The sequence below is a fragment of the Coptis chinensis genome, chromosome 2 (genome assembly GCF_015680905.1).
Source record: "Coptis chinensis isolate HL-2020 chromosome 2, ASM1568090v1, whole genome shotgun sequence".
NCBI lineage: Eukaryota > Viridiplantae > Streptophyta > Magnoliopsida > Ranunculales > Ranunculaceae > Coptis > Coptis chinensis.
In genome coordinates this window covers 70,685,168-70,703,951 of record NC_141457.1, presented here as the reverse complement: position 1 = coordinate 70,703,951, position 18,784 = coordinate 70,685,168, and the positions used below count along the sequence as shown (strand labels likewise).

Genomic DNA, 18,784 nt, shown 5'->3' with positions numbered 1-18,784 from the left:
GGCCTAAGAAGACTAAGTGAGATTAATTTATCTCTACCTATGAAACTTGCTTGGCATCTCATTACTCAAAAGAATGACGGGTGCTTTTATGTTGATTTTTTTTACCATGAAGGATGGTTGAGTTCTCACAAATCATTTTCGGACTGGCCTGGGATAAAGTGGGCACTTTCTGAACTCAAGCCTCATCTTGGATGGGTGGTTGGACAAGGTAAGATATTAACCTATGGAAGGAGTCTTGGGCTGGTAAAGCTGTGTATGATTGCTTGCCATAAAGGAGCTGGGAAGGATTGTAGCAGACATCATCTAAAATAACAATTGGGATATTCCCGAACATATAAAGTCTAGCTCGTCTACACGGTTTATAAAGTAGTAGAGATAATTTGACATTTATAAGTTATAGACACACTACATGCACATTACTTATACAAATTAGTAACTAAATAGAATTTGCATTACTGGGTTGATCTTTCACTGTACTAGCTTTGTTATTTCACCATCACAATGTTAGTGCCGATGGTTATATAGACATTGTATCAGGCACCTTAAACAAATCGATTATGGAAGGTTTCGTGGACCCAACGCCAAATCAATCATTGCATAAGAAGGTTATTTCTTTGTAAAATAGCCTTGTGAAGAGCTGTTAAAAATTTGCTCTTTTATCACGTGTCAGGATATGGAAGGTCGAAGCCAACTCCAAACAAAATGACAATATAATGTGGCAAACAAAGAAGAAGAGTATGTGTTCTTTGATGGTGTAAACAACGTTTGAATCGATAACGCAATTCCTTTTTTGGCTTCTCTTAATGTTTCATTGGCCAACCACTACAAATCAACGTCGAGTTTGGAGATGTTGAATCCTCAGCAGCAGATAGTTTGTTTATTACTGTGTTGTTTCGCATTCCACTTATCTACTACACAACATTTTGATACATACTTACGTGTTTTTTTTTTGTAGGGCAAGACTAGAAAGGCCACTATAATTGGAGTATAGTGAGGGAGATCCTCAACTATATCAAAGACAAAGATTACAATGCCTGACTAAGGTCATAAAAATATACAACCTAGAAAACATGAGAGGGAGAATTACTTAGAATCCAGAAATGATAGTGTCCCAGTGAAAGACCAAATCCTGGAAGTGATAATGTCTTTTGGTTGGTGAAGTGCATAATCAATACCAAACAAAAGTTTTGGCTCCTATGCAGGCACATGCTGGAGAGATGATCTTCTCACGAAAAACTCGGTCGTTCCTAGTTTTCCACAATACCCACAAAATTGCGTAAGGAGTTAGCTCAATTTAGCTATGAAACCATTTCCTCGCATCTTCAGCCAACACATAAGCCAATCTTCTAATGAGTCAACTCTTGCAAGTACAACTCAAAAGGTTGCATCATAATGGACCAAACCTCTAGAGCATAGAGCAATGTAAGAATATGTGAGATATAGACTCGTCCACCATACCACACATACTGCAAACGGACGAAACAATTGAACCCCTATGTATGAGAGCATCCACTGTAAGGGTACCTCCAAGCAAAGCCGACCAAAAGAAAAACTTTACGACACTTTCCAAACCAACTGCATTGGGAAGTTATGCACCCTGTAGTCAACACCCCTACTTCGCTCTACCAAGACCCTGTAAAAGGTTTTAACTGAAAAAATTGTCCTTCAATGCTTTCCACTGCTATGTATTGCATTGGTTGGTTGGGAAAACAAACTGGAGGAGAGAATATAGGGTAGTATACTACCCTCCAATTCCTAATCATTGCAGGCCCTACGAAGGTAGATTCTATGAAAAACCACTCTAATCACTAATAACCAATTAGATGCTCGGTAGTATCACAATGCAAATACACCATTTATGCGCCCAAGGACTTTCCCTGGTGTTAGCAATTTAAGGAAAGAAAATTATTGAGGGTACACAATGTAAATGTTTTTGGAGTATCTTTATTTGTCATGTAACTTGAATTTTGGAGCATCTTTATTTGTTACGTAACTTGATTTTTGAAAACGTTCTTCGTAGGATATTAACTCGAATTTCCTTGGCCAATGCATGTTAGAAATCCTTAACAACGCAACCGGGTGGGGGGGGGGAGGGTGTTAAATTTGGTGTTCAGTAGAACTGCGTCAATCCTTCTTGAGGAGTACATAAGATTGAGTAGCACAAGGGTGACTAGTTGACTACCATCGTCATATATTCTGGGCGATGGCTGCAGAGTGGGGGTGGTGGAGCCGTGGGGGCACTATAAGTTCTCTGCGGGGAAAATAATTGTATTTCTTGGATATCAAGCAGTACTACATATACAAAAAAGAGGAGTTGATGTGTTTAATCTCCAAGGAGACTTACCCATGGTGTTAGTGCCCGGAGGTGTATCTGTAATTCTGTATCTACGTGTCCTGCCTACTAAGGCCAGACAAAGTTAGACGGGAGTGTAGGATCATCATTCAATAAGACTTCCTTGTAAACCCAAAACTCCGCCCACGGCATCGTGATTTCGCAAAGTCTTAGGCCAAGTAGGGGGATGCAGTTGTTCCCCATAATAGGTTCATGTCATCCATAACATTGCTAAAGGTGCCAGGCAATGTTCAATAAAAAAAAGAGGGATCAGGCAGGTGAAATTCCAAGCAATCCACATCCAGTTCATTCCATTATTACAAAAGAGTTTATAATGTCAGATTTCTCATGCGCGAAATATAATACTGCATTCACCGGTAGAATTTACCGCTAGAAAGTACACACAAGTAGCAAATCATGCCTGAAGGCCAATAATACCTGCAAATACAGCAAACAAAGAATAAACCAAACTGCCACCAAATACTACCACTCTACCAGCATGTCATTCTTATTTGAAAATAAACAACTGTGCTTACCACAGGCAACTCTGCCACCAGCATTTCCGGTGCTCTTGCTGAGTTCATGTCCTCCTGAAAATTATAACAGGCAGTAACAGTTATAATCAAAGCTTATGGGAGATAGCTAAAATGCAAAAAAAAAAAAAAAAAAAGCATCATCTGCAAATATCATCCATGGAAAATATAAAATCAAATTCTCATATATCAAGTTTCAGCCAGAAGACCATATCTAGAATATGGACATCAACTCTCCCAGCTCACATTCAACTGTTCCTTTGGAAAGTTTACAAAAGAGCCTTACCCATGGGGGATTTACTTATGGAAAGGAACATGAATGGGGAATTTGCATGTCCTTTTTGTTGGAGTACCATAGAAACAGATACACATCTCTTTTTTGGATGTGACTGGGTCAGAAGTGCTTGGTTTGGGTCAGAGCTTGGCCTTCATGTGCAGCTGGATAGTGGGAACACTATCAGATCATGGCTGGACAAGTTTCTGATGTGGTGCTCTAGTGCAGAGGAATACATTAACCAAGCAGGAGTCTACAGCTGTGTCTTGCTATACCATATTTGGGAAGCTAGAAATGCAGCAAAGTTTGAGCTTAAGACTCCTAACAGGGCAAGTCTTCTAAGGAGAAGCTCAGTGGTCACCCAGAGCTGCTGCAAAGCATTCAGAGAAGATCTTCCTAACCCTCCCCTTAATCCACATCCAATAAATGATCTAATGTCTTTGTTTCCTGTAATTCCTAGAGATAGCATTCTCATAAGATTTGATGCCGCTTTCCACAGGGAAACAGGATGTGCTAGTGCGGGGTGTCTGGCTTGGAATGATGTCGGGGATTTGGTTGGAGCTGCAGTTAGGAGTTTTAAAGCTAAGGGCCCTGAAGAAGCTGAGATGGTGGCAAGTGAAGTAGCTGCTCTGCTGGCTTGTTTCTTAGGCAGTTATAACTATGTGTTTCAAGGGGACTGCAAAGAGGTCATACAGTCTCTTAATGGGGATGGATGTAGATGGAGTTTGAAAGCTTTACATTTTGCTATAACAAAACTGCTAAGTAGATTGGAGTCTGTAATTTTCAGCTGGGTGCGTCGGTCTGTAAATGGTGATGCTCACCAGTTAGCTCAGTGGGCAATCCGCCAACTACCTTTAACAGAGCTGCCAATGTGTATGATGGAGACAAACTCTGTGCCTTTATGGCTTTAAGGCTTAATATATAATATGGAAAGTTTATCGAAAAAAAAAAAAAAAAAAAAGGCGGCCAGGGATATATGTTTCATCATAATGAGAAAACAGTGTTCAATAGTCCTGAATAAGGAGCATTAGCCTCAATGTAGACATCAAATTAAGATTGTAATGGTCCATAATGCCTCACCACAAAGTACACTCATTTGCAGGATATAATTGTGTTCGGACAAACTTCGGTCTTCCCTCGATACAGACAGCATTTTAAAAACACGTTCGAGTCAGTTGGTGACATAGAATATCTCTACTACTTATATGGGGCGCGGGCGAGCTAGCCAAGCCGATGGAGGCTGTCCATCAGTTCTAACAAGTGCTAATTTTTTGACATGTGTCTCATGTTAGCCATTTGAGCCACAAAAAACTCAAAACAAAAGTCAATAAAAACAAAATACTCTCCACTAGGGCCCTCAAGAGAAACAAAAGCCAATAAAGTTGGCAAGATTTGTTAGCACGTGCGTGCATATGACCTAGTTCAATTAAAGACAACTGTAGGGTTTAGACTAACTTCAGCCTCCCCTCACTAGTAGCATAGCCTATATTTCACAATAGATATTTCAACCTCAAGAAAGTATTTAATCAATATGTTTCCCTCTCAAAGTGAAATAAAGGTTGCCTAGCCAACTTGCGATTTACGACCTACATTTTAAGATCATGTAATACCGATCTGATTCATTACAACACGATCAATATGCATATCATGGCATCACCAAGTATCAACTTTCATTTATTCTTATATTGATAATTCTGTAGAAGATGGCTTTCTACGTAAAAACTAGTTTCATTAGCACCACCTAATTTAACTTGTTCCATGTTCTAAATCTTAGTAAAGATACATGCTCTGTAATTCTAAAAAACTAGTAATTTGTGTACGGTTGATTACTGTGATATTTACACGTGTGCCACACGATTGTTTTTCACCAAAACCAAAAACTAAAAAAAAAAAATTGGGTCAAGCGGAGACAAGGCTATCTATCTAGGGATGTGCAGGTGAACCCGTTACCCAACATATAACCCGCCAGAAAACCGAACCGCACCTGACAAAAACCAAATCCAAAACCTTCGGTGAAGAATTGGCATCCAAAAGGTACCCAAACTATACCCTTTTTTTTTAACCTGAAAACCGACTCTAATTTGGGGTTTCTTGTTTTCTTGATTTTAAAGTTGTTAGAGTACGGTAGAAATGCGGCTAGGGATATTAAGACTGTACCAAGGCATCTTTTATTGGCAATAAGGAATGATAAGAACATGGGAAGCTTCCTGCTGGTGTTATTGCACATGGTGGTGATTTGTCTAGCATTAATTATTGCTTTGTTACCCAAGAGTGAGAAGGCTAGTGGGAAGGGTGAAAATGTTGCAACGAAGTCATCAAAGAAAGCTTGATGTTGTTCTGATGGAAGTTTAGTCCGGTTGTTTGTATGTAATTTTCCTTCAATATATTCCATCAGTTTCTTTTAATTTACCAAATGTCGGTGGTCGTTGGATCTAGAACAATAATACCTGATGATGATCTACTTGAAGTAAGTAAAATTGCTTGTAGGGCTGTGAGGTTTTGATTGATATGTAAGTATGTAACTCCACTTCTTCTTCCTCTTTGATCTGTTTTTTTGAAGTACCGGGTTCTAAACCAGTTACCCAACACCGATCTGACAAGGAAACCCGACCCAAGTGGCTAGAGGGTAGGTTTCGGTAGGCTTTTTCTTATTTTTACCCGAACCGAAACTGTTGGTTAGGTTTTCATACATCGAGTCTGTCCAAACATTGAGCAGTAATTTATGCTTCAGATAAATTTGGATTTTGGAACTTGATTAGGTTCTTCATCATCTCAAAGGATTTTCAGTATCAATATTTGGTAATGGGTTATTTTTTGGAATATTGTCATTATAAGATTTTGCATCTTTCCCAATATTTGTGACAGTTTCATCTGTGGGGAAAGCCTGCCACCATCTGGAAAAGAATCCTTTTTAAAACAAGAATTTTTAGGTGATTATGTTCAAACTTAAATTCTCATTTCCATATCCAGGGAATGCCATATTTGGTAAAAAAAAAATAGGGTTGGTAACCCAACAAGAATATTTTTGAGAAAATAACTGAGAAAGTTTCTCAAGATGTATTTCAATTTCCGGACCAAAACATTCCCACCATTGAAGTATCAAGTATAGATAATCAACCCTTATTGATAATGGACATAGTTTAAAAAACCATGTATGTTTTTTATGCTAATTTTGATAAAAGAGCGTATAATTATACGCTGAGATATAGTCCCAATAATTATATGTAATATCAGTTAGTACTGATTTTCCAGATTTATAGGGATTTAACATGAGATATAGTAAACTAGTGTACGCCCATGCCGTACGACACTGTTTTAAAGCCCAATATAAGCCCAGCCACCCGATGCAACACTATACAAAGCCCAGACCATAAGGCAGTTTGACAAATTAGGGCTCGACTTAAACGCCCCATAGAAGCCCAGCCCATACGACAGCCTTTGTTGACCTTAAACTACCCACACCCCATAAACCTCCCGACATTAAAAGCCCAGACCATAAGGCAGTTTGACAAATTAGGGCCCGACTTAAACGCCCCATAGAAGCCCAGCCCATACAACAGCCTTTGTTGACCTTAAACTACCCACACCCCATAAACCTTAAGATTTGCCATGTCACAACTTCGATCTAAAGGTGAGGAGGTTGGCCCTGCGGGACCACACCAAGCTATTTTACTAGATAGATCTCTTAATTGGTGGGTAGAATTACTTACTTATCCTTATTTTAATTTCAATTAACTTGTTGAATTGACTTTGAGAGTTGTAAGAGTATCATCAATGCGCTGCTAAAAAAAATTGCGACACATCAGCATTTTAACTCGGTCGAAATTGCTAAAACCAGTTTATGTACCAATGCAAATTGTCGATATTTTGGGTTTCTATTTCGGACGGCTAAACTTGTCTCGTGCCACTTTGGACAAAATCTTAAATGTGATAACTTGTCTCGTCCACATTTGACCAAATTTCTTTTAAAGCATGAGCGCCGAGCACGCATTCATCTTCCATCATCTAGTAAACTCTCAACAGACGACATAAACAAACCCCCTCACTTTAATCACCTCATCAAACCTCGTTTTTGTACCAAATTTCATTCCGTTTTTTGCAATGGATCACCATCGTCGAGCTAGACGTTTTGCGTCCTCGAAAAAACAAGGGTGAACTTATACCAGAAAATAATTTCCAATTTCCACCGAGAATGAGTATTGTGAATTATCCATCGTTGGCTACCGATCCGAATAACTATGTCTCGTGTTTATATAGTAATGAAGGAGTAAGTGAGTTTATGAACGTTGTTCGATTGATTTTTATTTAAAATTGTGTTTAGAATATATCGTATACTAACTGTTTGATTAAATGCTTTAACGTGTAGAAAATAAATAGCACCAAATGGAAATGCGTAATAGCAAGCGTTGAAGACTTTTGGAGACAGAGAGAAAAAACAAGACGACATGGCACACATAGAAAACGAATATTGCAAACGCCTTTTAGTCCTCTAATATCGTGTTCGAGCATTCGGACTGATCGTTTAATCATATTTGCATTGGCGGAACGATGGTGGCATACCACACACACTTTTCACATTCCATTTCACCTTCTATGTGTTGAGCTTGGTATCACGCCACTTGACTTTTCAATGTTGACAAGTGTAAGTGTGGGCGAGAACAAGCCCGTTTTGTTTGATTCAAATATTGAAGAGGATATGGGAAAGTTGAGGACTCTACCGCCTTCGTTGTTTAATTTTGATGGTGAGCTTATACCAGGGAATATTGGTAGTAGAAACGTTTTAAACCCGGCCTTTAAGAAATATACATGTACCGATTATATGAGGATTATTGTCTGGAACATCAAATTGACGCCCTATACTTGGAGCCAAACTCAAATGCGGAGGATAAGTTTGTCGAGGCTTTTCTGTTATATTTTTTAGGCCAACTGGGTTATATAATTTTAGTTAAAATACACTTTCATTTGATTATTTTAGTACCGGTGGTACGAATATTTCACTTGTTAAAACCCTATACTGAGAAATGATTGGAATAAAGACTTGTGGCCTCGCCCACAGGGATGGGCTATTGAGGGTCACGCTAGAGTTAAAAGAAGAGGTTCATAATGATCTCCAAGCTGCTAGGAGCTAATTAAAAACTTAAAGTGTGAGATCTATTGTTTGGAGTCCGTGGCAAAGTTCTCGATATGAGCATACACATCTTTCAGTGGAGTTCGATCGTGTCGTTAACAAGGTTCATACTAAAAGCCTCTGATATGTGTGCTTGGTTCCTTGGAGATAAGGTGACCATGCAGACCGTTGGATTTAGATATGTTTCTGCTACTCCACCCACAGACATGCATGCTATGACTGTGCCCACCTCTTTGAGTGAGCGGTATCGCATTGCGAATGCATGGCCAAGTTTTACGGATTATGTTGATGTGAACTCCACTCTCGAATAAGAAACTTATTTGCGGAAAATTTCTAAGGGAAGCCTATCTACGGGTCAACTTTATAAAAGTGCAAACATGGATGTAACAACTAGTCAGAGTTTTAGACGAGACGTCGAATTCCCAAAACCTACAAGTTCCAACAAAACATCCGAAGTATATCATGGTTATCATGCACCCCTACCTAGTGATCCATATAACACATGGTCATACCACGATATTAGTTCCTAGGGAATGGAGAGCACCATCTCTTTTGAGCATCCGGATGACAGCATCTTGCCTGGGTTTGTACTTGACTTTCAACAATTTAATGAGGTATATTTATATTTCATTATGTTAATTTCAACACACTATAGATTTAACTTAGATAAAATATTGACACAATGTAGGAAACATTGCGTGGTCGCTTAACAAATGAAATCTTATTCAACCAGGGGCTTCAAGTTGGTTTAATTGACCAAACTCAACATTACTATGGGTAATTAGACCATGAACAAACTAAAAGAGCACATGTTGAGCAACAATTTCATGAACGTGACTAGATGATAGCAAATTTAACAATCCAAGTGGAAGCCTTGGTAATTTTATTAATTATATGTTTTATATTTTCAAATATTTATTTTATAACTCAAATTTTAGATTTTAATTACATACATTGCGTTGATATTTTAGAGAGTAGCTACCGATATCATGCAACAAGGCAATGCTCCTAAGAGAGAGAGAGGGAATAACCATAACAGTCAGGGCAATGCTCTATAATGTTAATGGCATGTAGATATTTTGTAATAATTATATTGGTTTGTTGTTGTTTTTTAGGATTTTAACAGGTTTAGGTATATGAATTATGTCAATTAAACAAATGAGGCTACATCCAATTTTTTTTATGCATTATACATTATTATACTATTCTCAACAGATCTATTTCTATACAAACAAGATATCAGAGGACCAAAAAGCGTTTGTAATATTCGGTCTCTAACTATTTCTATACGATATCAGAGGACCAAAAGGCATTTGCAATATTCGTTCTCTAACGTGTGTGATATCATCTTGTCTTTCCTCTAGGTGTCTCCAAAAATCTTTAACGTTTGGCATTGCGTATCTCCATTTAGCGCTATTCATTTTCTTCACGTTGAGACATTTAATCAAACAGTTAGTATAGAATATATTCTAAACACGATTTTAAATAAAAATCAATCGAACAACGTTTATAAACTCATACTTACTCCTTCATTACTATATAAACACAAGTCATGGTTATTCGGATTAGGTAGCAAACGACGGATAATCCACAATACTCATTCTCGGTAGAAATTGGAAATCATTTTCCGGTATAAATTCACTCTCATTTTCTTGAAGATTTGAACTCCTCGACCTACGCAAAACGTCCAGCTCGACGATCGATGGTGATCCATTGCAAAAAACAAAATGAAATTTGGTATAAAAACGAGGTTTGATGAGGTGATTGAAGTGAGGGGGTTTGCTTATGTCGTCTGTTGAAAGTTTACTGATGATGGAAGAAGAATGCGTGCTCAGCGCTCGCGCTTTAAAAAAAAATTGATCCAATGTGGGACGGGACAAGTTATCCTGTTTACGATTTGGTTAAAAGTGGTACGGGACAAGTTTAGTCGTCCGAAATAGAAACCCAAAATATGAAAATTTTGTATTGGTACATAAACTGGTTTTAACAATTTCGACCGAGTTAAAATGCTGATCTGTCACAATTTTTTTTAGCAGCGCATTGATGATGTTCTAATATGAATAAATGACTGGAAGTATAATTGGAAAACACAACATTCGAAAAAAAAAAATCTTTTATGTTACTTCTCCAACACGTTGACAACCTTTTGGGACATGTATTTGTTGAAAAGTAAATTAGAATTAAATGACACAAATACCCTTTATTAATTTCATTTTACTTAAACAATGTGTTTTGGGTAGTGTAATTTAATGAAGCAAAACGGCAAAAATGGAAAACAAAAAATTAGCGACGCATATGAATTTTATTGTAGATGGATGAGGCGATGAAATTAAGTTTTCACCCTTCCATTATATAAGTTATTACATTTTATTTTATTTTCTTGAATACTAATCGTAATAACCGAAAAACATTAAGGGTAAAAATGGAAAGTGTCACTGTAAGTGGGGCATTTTCTTTATAAAATAGTATAGATTGTAAAATATTGTTTGATACTGGCCAACATCTATCTATTCTATATACTAGCCTTGAGCATGTGCTAGGCAGGATGTTATTACATATGTGGGGCTTTAAGAGAAAAAAAGAATTTCTAAATATTTGATTTGGGTGGGGCCAGGAGAATCCGAAAAAACAAAAAAAATGTGCAAGGTTTTGTTTCATGGTGGGGCCCTTGGAAAAGAAAAGAAAAAAAAATCTAGGTTTTTTATTTGGGTATATATATATATATATATATATCACAATTTGGTTTTTTTCTTTTTTTTGGTGGGGCCATGACAAAATAAAACGACAAAAATGTCAAATAAAATCTGTAATAGCTCAAATGGTTGGCTTGCTCACGCCTCTTTATAAGTAGAATAGATAAAGAGGTGTGCCCGAGCCAGCCATTTGAATTGTTATGGATGTTATTCCACATTTTCTGTCGTTTTTTGCCTAGCCAAGGGCCCACCATAAAACAAAAAAACAAACCTATATTACCCCAGTGACAACTTTCAATATTACCCCTAATGTTCTTCAATTATGACAATAATGATTCAAACAAAAAAAAAATTGAAATAATTTATATATTAAAATAGTGAAAACGTAATTTGGATGCCTCATATATATAGTGAATTTTTGTTTCCAATTTTTCCCTCATGCTTCTCATTAAATTACACTACCCCCAAAACACAATGTTTAAGTAAATTGATATTAATATAAAAGTATATATGTTTTTCAATTCCAACGAACTTTTCTACAAACACACATACCCTAAAAGGTGGCCCATGTGTTGGAAAAGTAACATAAAATTTCCTATATTGTGTTTCACAATTATACCCCTATTCATTTTTTCATATTTCCATACTCAAAGTCAAACCAATAATTAAATTGAAATTGAAATAATAAAAATTAAGTAATTTTACCCACCTATTTACATATTTACAATTTTGTCCTTTATAAATCAATCCGAAATTTCAATACTTCCAAACTGAAATTTCAATTTATTCTAAAATTCGGAATTTGCATTTTTTTTTACTCTGCAAAACTACCCTCCACCAATTTACATATTTACATTTTTGTTCATTATAATTTGATCCGAACTTTTGACAATTTCAAACCAAAAGTCCAATCGAAATTTATAGATTCATACATGTATTCCCCTTTACACAATCATCAGGTCGGATATTTATATTTCGAATTTGGATTTTGGGTTTTGGGTTTGGTTTATTTTTACTAATCTGATTGGGTTCGAGTGCAGATAGATAGCTTAAAACCCATGTACCCGAATATGTATATCTGATTTTTTTTATTTTTTATTTTTTTCTTCCCTTTTTGCCTAGTTAAGTGTAATGACCTGACTTTCTAATTATGTAACTTTCATAATTAAGTAATTATTTCCCAACTATTCCATTAATTTCAAATTTGAAGTCGTGGTTTTAAAATTAATGCCGACCGAGTCGTTCTGACCGCTGGCTTTTCTTTCTCAATTCATTCAATTACCAACACACACGTAATAGATAGATTTTTAATGAAATAATATGATATCAGTCGATACTAGAAATACTAGGATTACCCTTTCCAAGATCATCAGGATCAGCATGGACAACAACAGCCCTTCCAATAATTGAATTAGGTCCAGTTAGAGGAATCTGCAAACATCCATCAGTAATCAGTATACATACTACAGCCCAAAAAGCATTCAATCATTCTAAAGAGTTCCAAATTATGCCACAAAATACCAACCTGCGAATCAACAATGTTGAGATTAACAGTACCTGAGAACATAAAAAATGTGGACCTTCACTTGCAAGAATCCACAAACTCAAACAACGCCAAAATTACACACAATTTAAACAAACGACTTGAAACTTGGTGCATCAGATAGTCGCATACCATCATCGCCTGCTGTGACATTTCCAAGATCACCAGCATGACGGTTTTCATCATGAGGCGCACCATGTTCTTTACTAGCAGGATTATAGTGGGGTCCTGTGAACTCAGCAACAACAAAAACAATGTAAGAATACGAAGAAGACGACATTATAAAAAAAAGGAGGAGTATAAAGCAGGATTATACCAGTTGACAAGCAACCATTTGTTGTGTCGCCAAGTGCATGGACGTGAAAGCCATGATTCCCGGGTGTGAGACCAGAGACACTTCCAGTTACTGTAGTTGGACCTGATGACAAAAAAAAGTGGCAAATTAATAGCAATAACTTAAAGTTTGAGTACAGGAGTTAAAATTCACGTACCATTTGCTTCTTGTGTAAAGTAAATGGTGCCACTAACGCCGGATGGGCTGTTAAGAACTGCTACACCCTTCACCATTGTTATATGTGATCTATAAAAGTCAAACTTATAATTAAAACAAAATAATTTTTTTTGCTATTTCCAAATTATCTGTATTTGTGTAAATAGATCTGTACGTGTTTGGAAACTGTAGATCGAGAAAAATTATACCTCAGAACACCCCTTAAAAGAGAAGAGTTGACTGATTCGAGAAGCGGATAGAGAGAGAGTAAAGATATTTTTGGGAGTGAGTGAAGACTTTATATTACTGGATCAATAATTTAACGAAAACTTGGGCTATTATTACTTCGTATTTGCACTACCCAAGCCCAATGCTGTAGACAGATTGAGGTGAAAAAATTATTATCATTGAGAGCATTTGCAATGCAGGTGATAGAGAGGGGGTAGTGATAATTATCACCTACTTGGGTCCAAAACTGCTGTGCAATGCAGGGTGATAATGAAGGTGATAATTATCCCCAGTTCAAAACGAGGTGAAACCAACCACCGAAGTTTATCATCGACTTGTTAACCGGACGGGATGTTGGATTCGGCCCCGGATTACAAAACTCACCGGACGGAATCCAACATCCCGTCCGAGTCCTAACGGCTACCAACGGTCAAAAAGTCAGAACGGTCAAAAAACGGTCAAAATAAAAAACTTTGGTATATATACAACATTTGTTTCATTTCAACTCACACTTCCAACAATCATATATCATATTTCTTCTTCTTTAAAATCGGTTCTTAAAAAACAAATATCAAATGGCATCAACTCAAGCATCTCAAGCAAGTGGTAGCACTCAAGCAAAAAAAGCGAGAGCTCACTTTAGCATGTCCGATGATCAAGCTCTATGTCTTGCTTGGATAAAAATTAGTGAAGACTCTATTGTTGGTGCTTTCCAAAATGCAAAAGGATTTTGGAATCGTGTAACAAACAAGTTCAATCAAGCACGTGGGTCGGATAGGTCTCCCGATTCAATTAGCGGAAGGTGGAAATATATTTCAAAAATGATGAACAAATTTGTTGCAATTGTGAATCTTGGTGGAGGCTCGACATGCAAGTGGTACAACAATACAAAGCCGGGTAATTACAACGCGTTGTCAATTTGGAATTTATTGATTATCTTAGTCTTAGTCTAATTATTTCCGTCTTAGTCTAATTATCTTAGTGTATTTATTATTTCCATTTTAGTCTTAGTCTAATTATTATCTTAGTCTAATTATTATTGCAGTTTAATTATCTTAGTCCTAGTGATTATTTTAGTCTAATTACCACCATTTTTTTTTTTTTTTTGTCCGAGGCAAGGATGGCGTACCAACTACAAGAAAAATCGGCTTTTTCACTTGATCATTGTTACGTTATACTCAAGGATAATCCAAAGTGGAGTAACGCTTTTGAGGCAAGGTCAAGCCGCCCACAAAGGGAAAAGGTCGCAAAATGATGGTGAAGATTCAACTTCTAATTCACCAAGTGTTGGTGGAGTTGAATTGGAGGGTTCTCAAGAAATAGAGCGTCCAAAAAGAAATGGAAGCGTCCTCTTGGATCGAAGAAAAAGCCAAGTCCAAAAGGAACCAAGAAAAATCATTTGGTATGTTGGAGGGTTACTTTACACGTTTAGAGGATACATTTGCACAGGATGCAAATGAAACACAAAAATGCTTAGAACTTAGGGAAAGGGAACTTGCATATGGTCAAAGAACTGTGATGGCAAGAGAAGAAAAAAATCGGATTCAAGCAGAAAAAAAATCAGGTTCAATTGGAAAAAAATCGGCTTCAAAAGATGCAATATGAAGCTAAGATTTTAGCGACCGATACAAGTGTCCTCCATCCCGATACCGCTTTTATAATCGAAAGCAACAACAAGCTGAAATACGTCTTTGAATGGGGAAGGGGGCTAGAGGTGGTTCTAGCTCTAACTAAGCTTATGTATTTTAATTATCTAGTATTTTATTTTAATTAAAGCACTATGTATTTTAATTAATGCACTATGTATTTTAATTTCACTGTCTTTTAATTAATGCACTATGTATTTTAATTTCATTGTATTTTTAATTAATGAACTATGTATTTTTATCTAACTGTTTTTTTTTTAATTAATGCACTATGTATGTTACGTCCAATATAATTATTTTCATAGAAATACAATTACCAATCAAATTAAAATACATTGTAATATAGTTCATTAAAATACAACCCGATTAAATACGTTGGAACTACATAGGAAATACATTAGGAAATACATAGGAAATACGTTGGAACTTAATAGTTCACGTTAGGAAATACATAGGAAATACGTTGGAACTTAATAGTTCACGTTAGGAAATACATAGGAAATACATTTTCATTTCCATTTTAATTTTCGCCTCCTTCTCCCTCATCTGGATCCGACCAATTTGGATCATAAATTGGTACCGGATCTCTTTGTTTTCTTCAATGCCACCAATTAAAAACATGTTCAACTAAGTCCTTTTGAAGATTAGTATGTGTAACTTCATTTCTGATCTTATTTCTTGCTTCAATCATCTGATAGACAAAATGAAAACCATCATCTTCCTGAAAGAGCGCAGGTATTGTTTCTTTCCTCTGACCTTTCCAATTCCAAACTCCACTTTCACGTTCATTCTCAACAATCATATTATGCATTATAATGCATGCCTTCATTATATCTCCAAGAACAACAACACTATGACAACGCGAAAGCCTTAACAATATGCCATCGTGCGCGCAAAACTCCAAACGCGTCCTTTCAACATCCTTTCTTGCGGCTTCTTGGCGTTGAGTAAAGATCTTTTCATGCTTATTTCTTGGATAACGAATGGCTTGAACAAATGTGCCCCATTTTGGGTAAATACCATCGACAAGATAATATCCCATATCATAGTCATTACCATTCACATTAAATGCAACGGCCAGGAGCCTCACCTTGCTCTAATGATTCAAAACATGAGAACGATGAAGCACGCGTTAATGTCATTATCGCGAACTGGTAGGCCGAAGAAAGCAATGCCGGATCCAACAATGTTTGTGCGCAATCGGCTTCAAGTATCAAAGTTGGTTCCTTCTTGTACCTACATGTGTTCCAGCCCATCCACTTGGGCAATTCTTCCACACCCAATTGCATACGATCGATTGATCCAAGCATTCTGGAAAACCCCCTTGTCGCATTTTCAGCTAATATCCTAGCGATTAATGCGCCTCACTTGGTCGTCTCAAGTACTCTTCCTCAAACGCCGTGATAATTGCCTTGCACCAACGCTTCATAGATACATTTGTTTGTGGAATCTCCAATTTGTAAATACTCATCCGTTGAATCGGAAGAACAACCGGTTGCTAATTGTGCAACCGCAGCGGCTAGTCCCTTTTGTAACCCGAAATTGCTTGCCGACCCAATCCATCCACCTTGTCTTTAAAGTAATCGTCGAATGATGCAACAGTATGCAACATATACATAAAAAGCTCTCTTGTCATCCTGTACCTTCGTCTAAACTTATGAGGAGGCCACCTACAAGGTGTTGTGAAGTAATCCCTCATTATCTTTTGTTTACTGAAATCACCACCATCTCTAAACGTGTACTCTACGCCTGCCGCATCCCACCGTTTTGTGCGTATCCACATCTTCAATTTCAATGGTCGCTTGAGTCATTAATGCCCCAAAGATGGATAATAACCGCACCTCCTCCTCCTCCTCCTTCACCTCATCATATCATTATGCTCATCTCTTACTCTTTCCATGTAGTCATCTTCAGCAGAAGTACCAGAAGACGACCCGGTGAAACCAGAAGACGAACTATTACTACTAGATCCTCCCCATAACCTTTGGTTATATGTAATTCTTTCTTCTCTAGACATTTTTCCTATTTTTAGCTTGGTTGTGGGGAAGAAGATGGCTATGTTGTTTGTTTGATATAAAAGATAGAAGAGTAAAACGAAATATGAAAGGTAAGGTCACATATGATAAGGTCACATGTGATACTTTGATTTTGGTCCACTTACCAATTGACAACACATTTTATTAGATTTTTGTTCACTCTCCAAGTGACAACACATTGTATCCAAATGTCTATCCATGTACCCTCAATAATTCCAAATGGGCCACCATCCATAATTGCATTGTTTGGAATAGTAAAATGTGCGGGGGAGGGGGCTTAAAAACCGCACGCCGGGATGTTACATTCCGTCTCGGTCTAAAAAACCAGACGGGATGTTACATTCCGTCTCGGTATCCCCATACACTATTCCTGTCAGAACCTGTCAGAACCAAACCACCTGCAAAATGAGTGATATTCCAAACTAAAAATTTGCTGTTTCAACAATGACAGGAAATGAGTGAAACAAATGTGAAACGAGCGAAACGAATGTTCCATTTTTGGAAACATACGAACTTATAAGTTTTTAATTTTTTTTGGCCATAACCTCATTTGTTTTATTGACATATTCATATAAAAAACCTGCTAATATACTTTGAAAATAATAAAGAAGACAAACAACAATCATGAACAACACCCAAGTCTAACACAGAAACTCGGTAAAAAAACTAACTTATAATTTCTTAAAAAAATTGGACATAACCTCCTTTGTTTAATGACATATTCATATCCAAAACTCATCAAAGAAAAACCTGCTAATCAAAAATTCATTACAAACAACAATCCCAAACGCCATAAGACAAGTAATGGCGCACAGTTATTACAAACTACAAAAAAATATCTACTGAGACCTCCTCCCCCTACGAGAAGGCCCGGTCGAAGAGCTCTCCCCCCCCACGTCGTTGTTAAGCCTCTCCGGTTGAGCTTGAGCTTGAGGTACTCCACTTCCAAAGCATTCTCCAACTCTTGCACACGTCTCAAGCTCCAAAGTTCGACACGTTCTTCTTGTAAGTACTCAAAACTGCGGCGAGGAGGACTCCATGAAGGACTCACGCGATGGCATAAGTGAGAGAGTCATAGTTAAGAGCTCGACCTTACTTCATCCCGTTTAACAAAACAAATGCAAGTTAGGGGTTATAGTGAATACTAATAATAACAAATCATAAATAAATTCAAATCATACTAACCTCGCTAAACCGCCGAATTCAGATCGACAAATCTGCTACCAACTGCGGCATCTACCGGGTGGAATAGGTATTCTCATATCTTGCCCCCGAAGTAATCATGCTCCAATGCCAAAGGTCATCATCATCAAATATCCGTGGGAGTTCTTTGCGGCATCCGAAATATCATGAAACACCCCTGGCCGTGGATCGTGGCAACTCCACCTCCTCTGGGAATGAATGTCGGGCCTCAATGCTCCGTAGTAACCCTTCAAAATTGGTGCCCCGGTATAACGCACCTAGCAAGAGACCTCGACCAACCCTCTTCCAATATAAGTCATAGTTAAGCGTAAAACCGAAAGCGATCGTCGTCCGCCACTCATTTGGGTTTGCTCTATATAGTGTGAAAGAACGGCGGGGAAGAATATCGAGGTCATCATATCCATAGGTGGTGGGTAAGGTATAACAATCTCTCCGGATACTTGCCGCCAACATCCGTCCCCAAGGTACCATGCGTTGGATCGACCCTATAAGTATCATTCGCCGGTGAAAAGAAACCTTGCTCTATGACACATATATGATAGTCTACGGTACTCACCGCTCTTCTCGAACATCCGGAATATCCGCATAAAGGGGTCGAAAGATGAAGGACTTCGGCCCGGGGTTGCCACTCAATTCGACTAGCTCCTAAAAGCTCAATCTGGCGGCGAGTGTTATGAA

General features: G+C 37.5%; 1 protein-coding gene across 1 annotated transcript; it reads right to left on the bottom strand.

Annotated features, from left to right (window-relative positions):
• Nucleotides 1-2,568: 2,568 nt before the first annotated feature.
• Nucleotides 2,569-13,417, bottom strand: LOC147517525 (superoxide dismutase [Cu-Zn] 4A). The gene is made up of 8 exons (XM_086589696.1): nt 13,203-13,417; nt 12,995-13,083; nt 12,820-12,921; nt 12,636-12,731; nt 12,486-12,517; nt 12,316-12,391; nt 2,869-2,922; nt 2,569-2,770 (listed from the first exon to the last, which is right to left on the bottom strand). Exons 2-8 carry the CDS (start codon nt 13,068-13,070, stop codon nt 2,748-2,750), a joined length of 459 nt encoding a protein of 152 aa, XP_086445822.1. The 5' UTR covers nt 13,071-13,083; nt 13,203-13,417; the 3' UTR covers nt 2,569-2,747.
• Between the last annotated feature and the right edge of the window lie 5,367 nt (nt 13,418-18,784).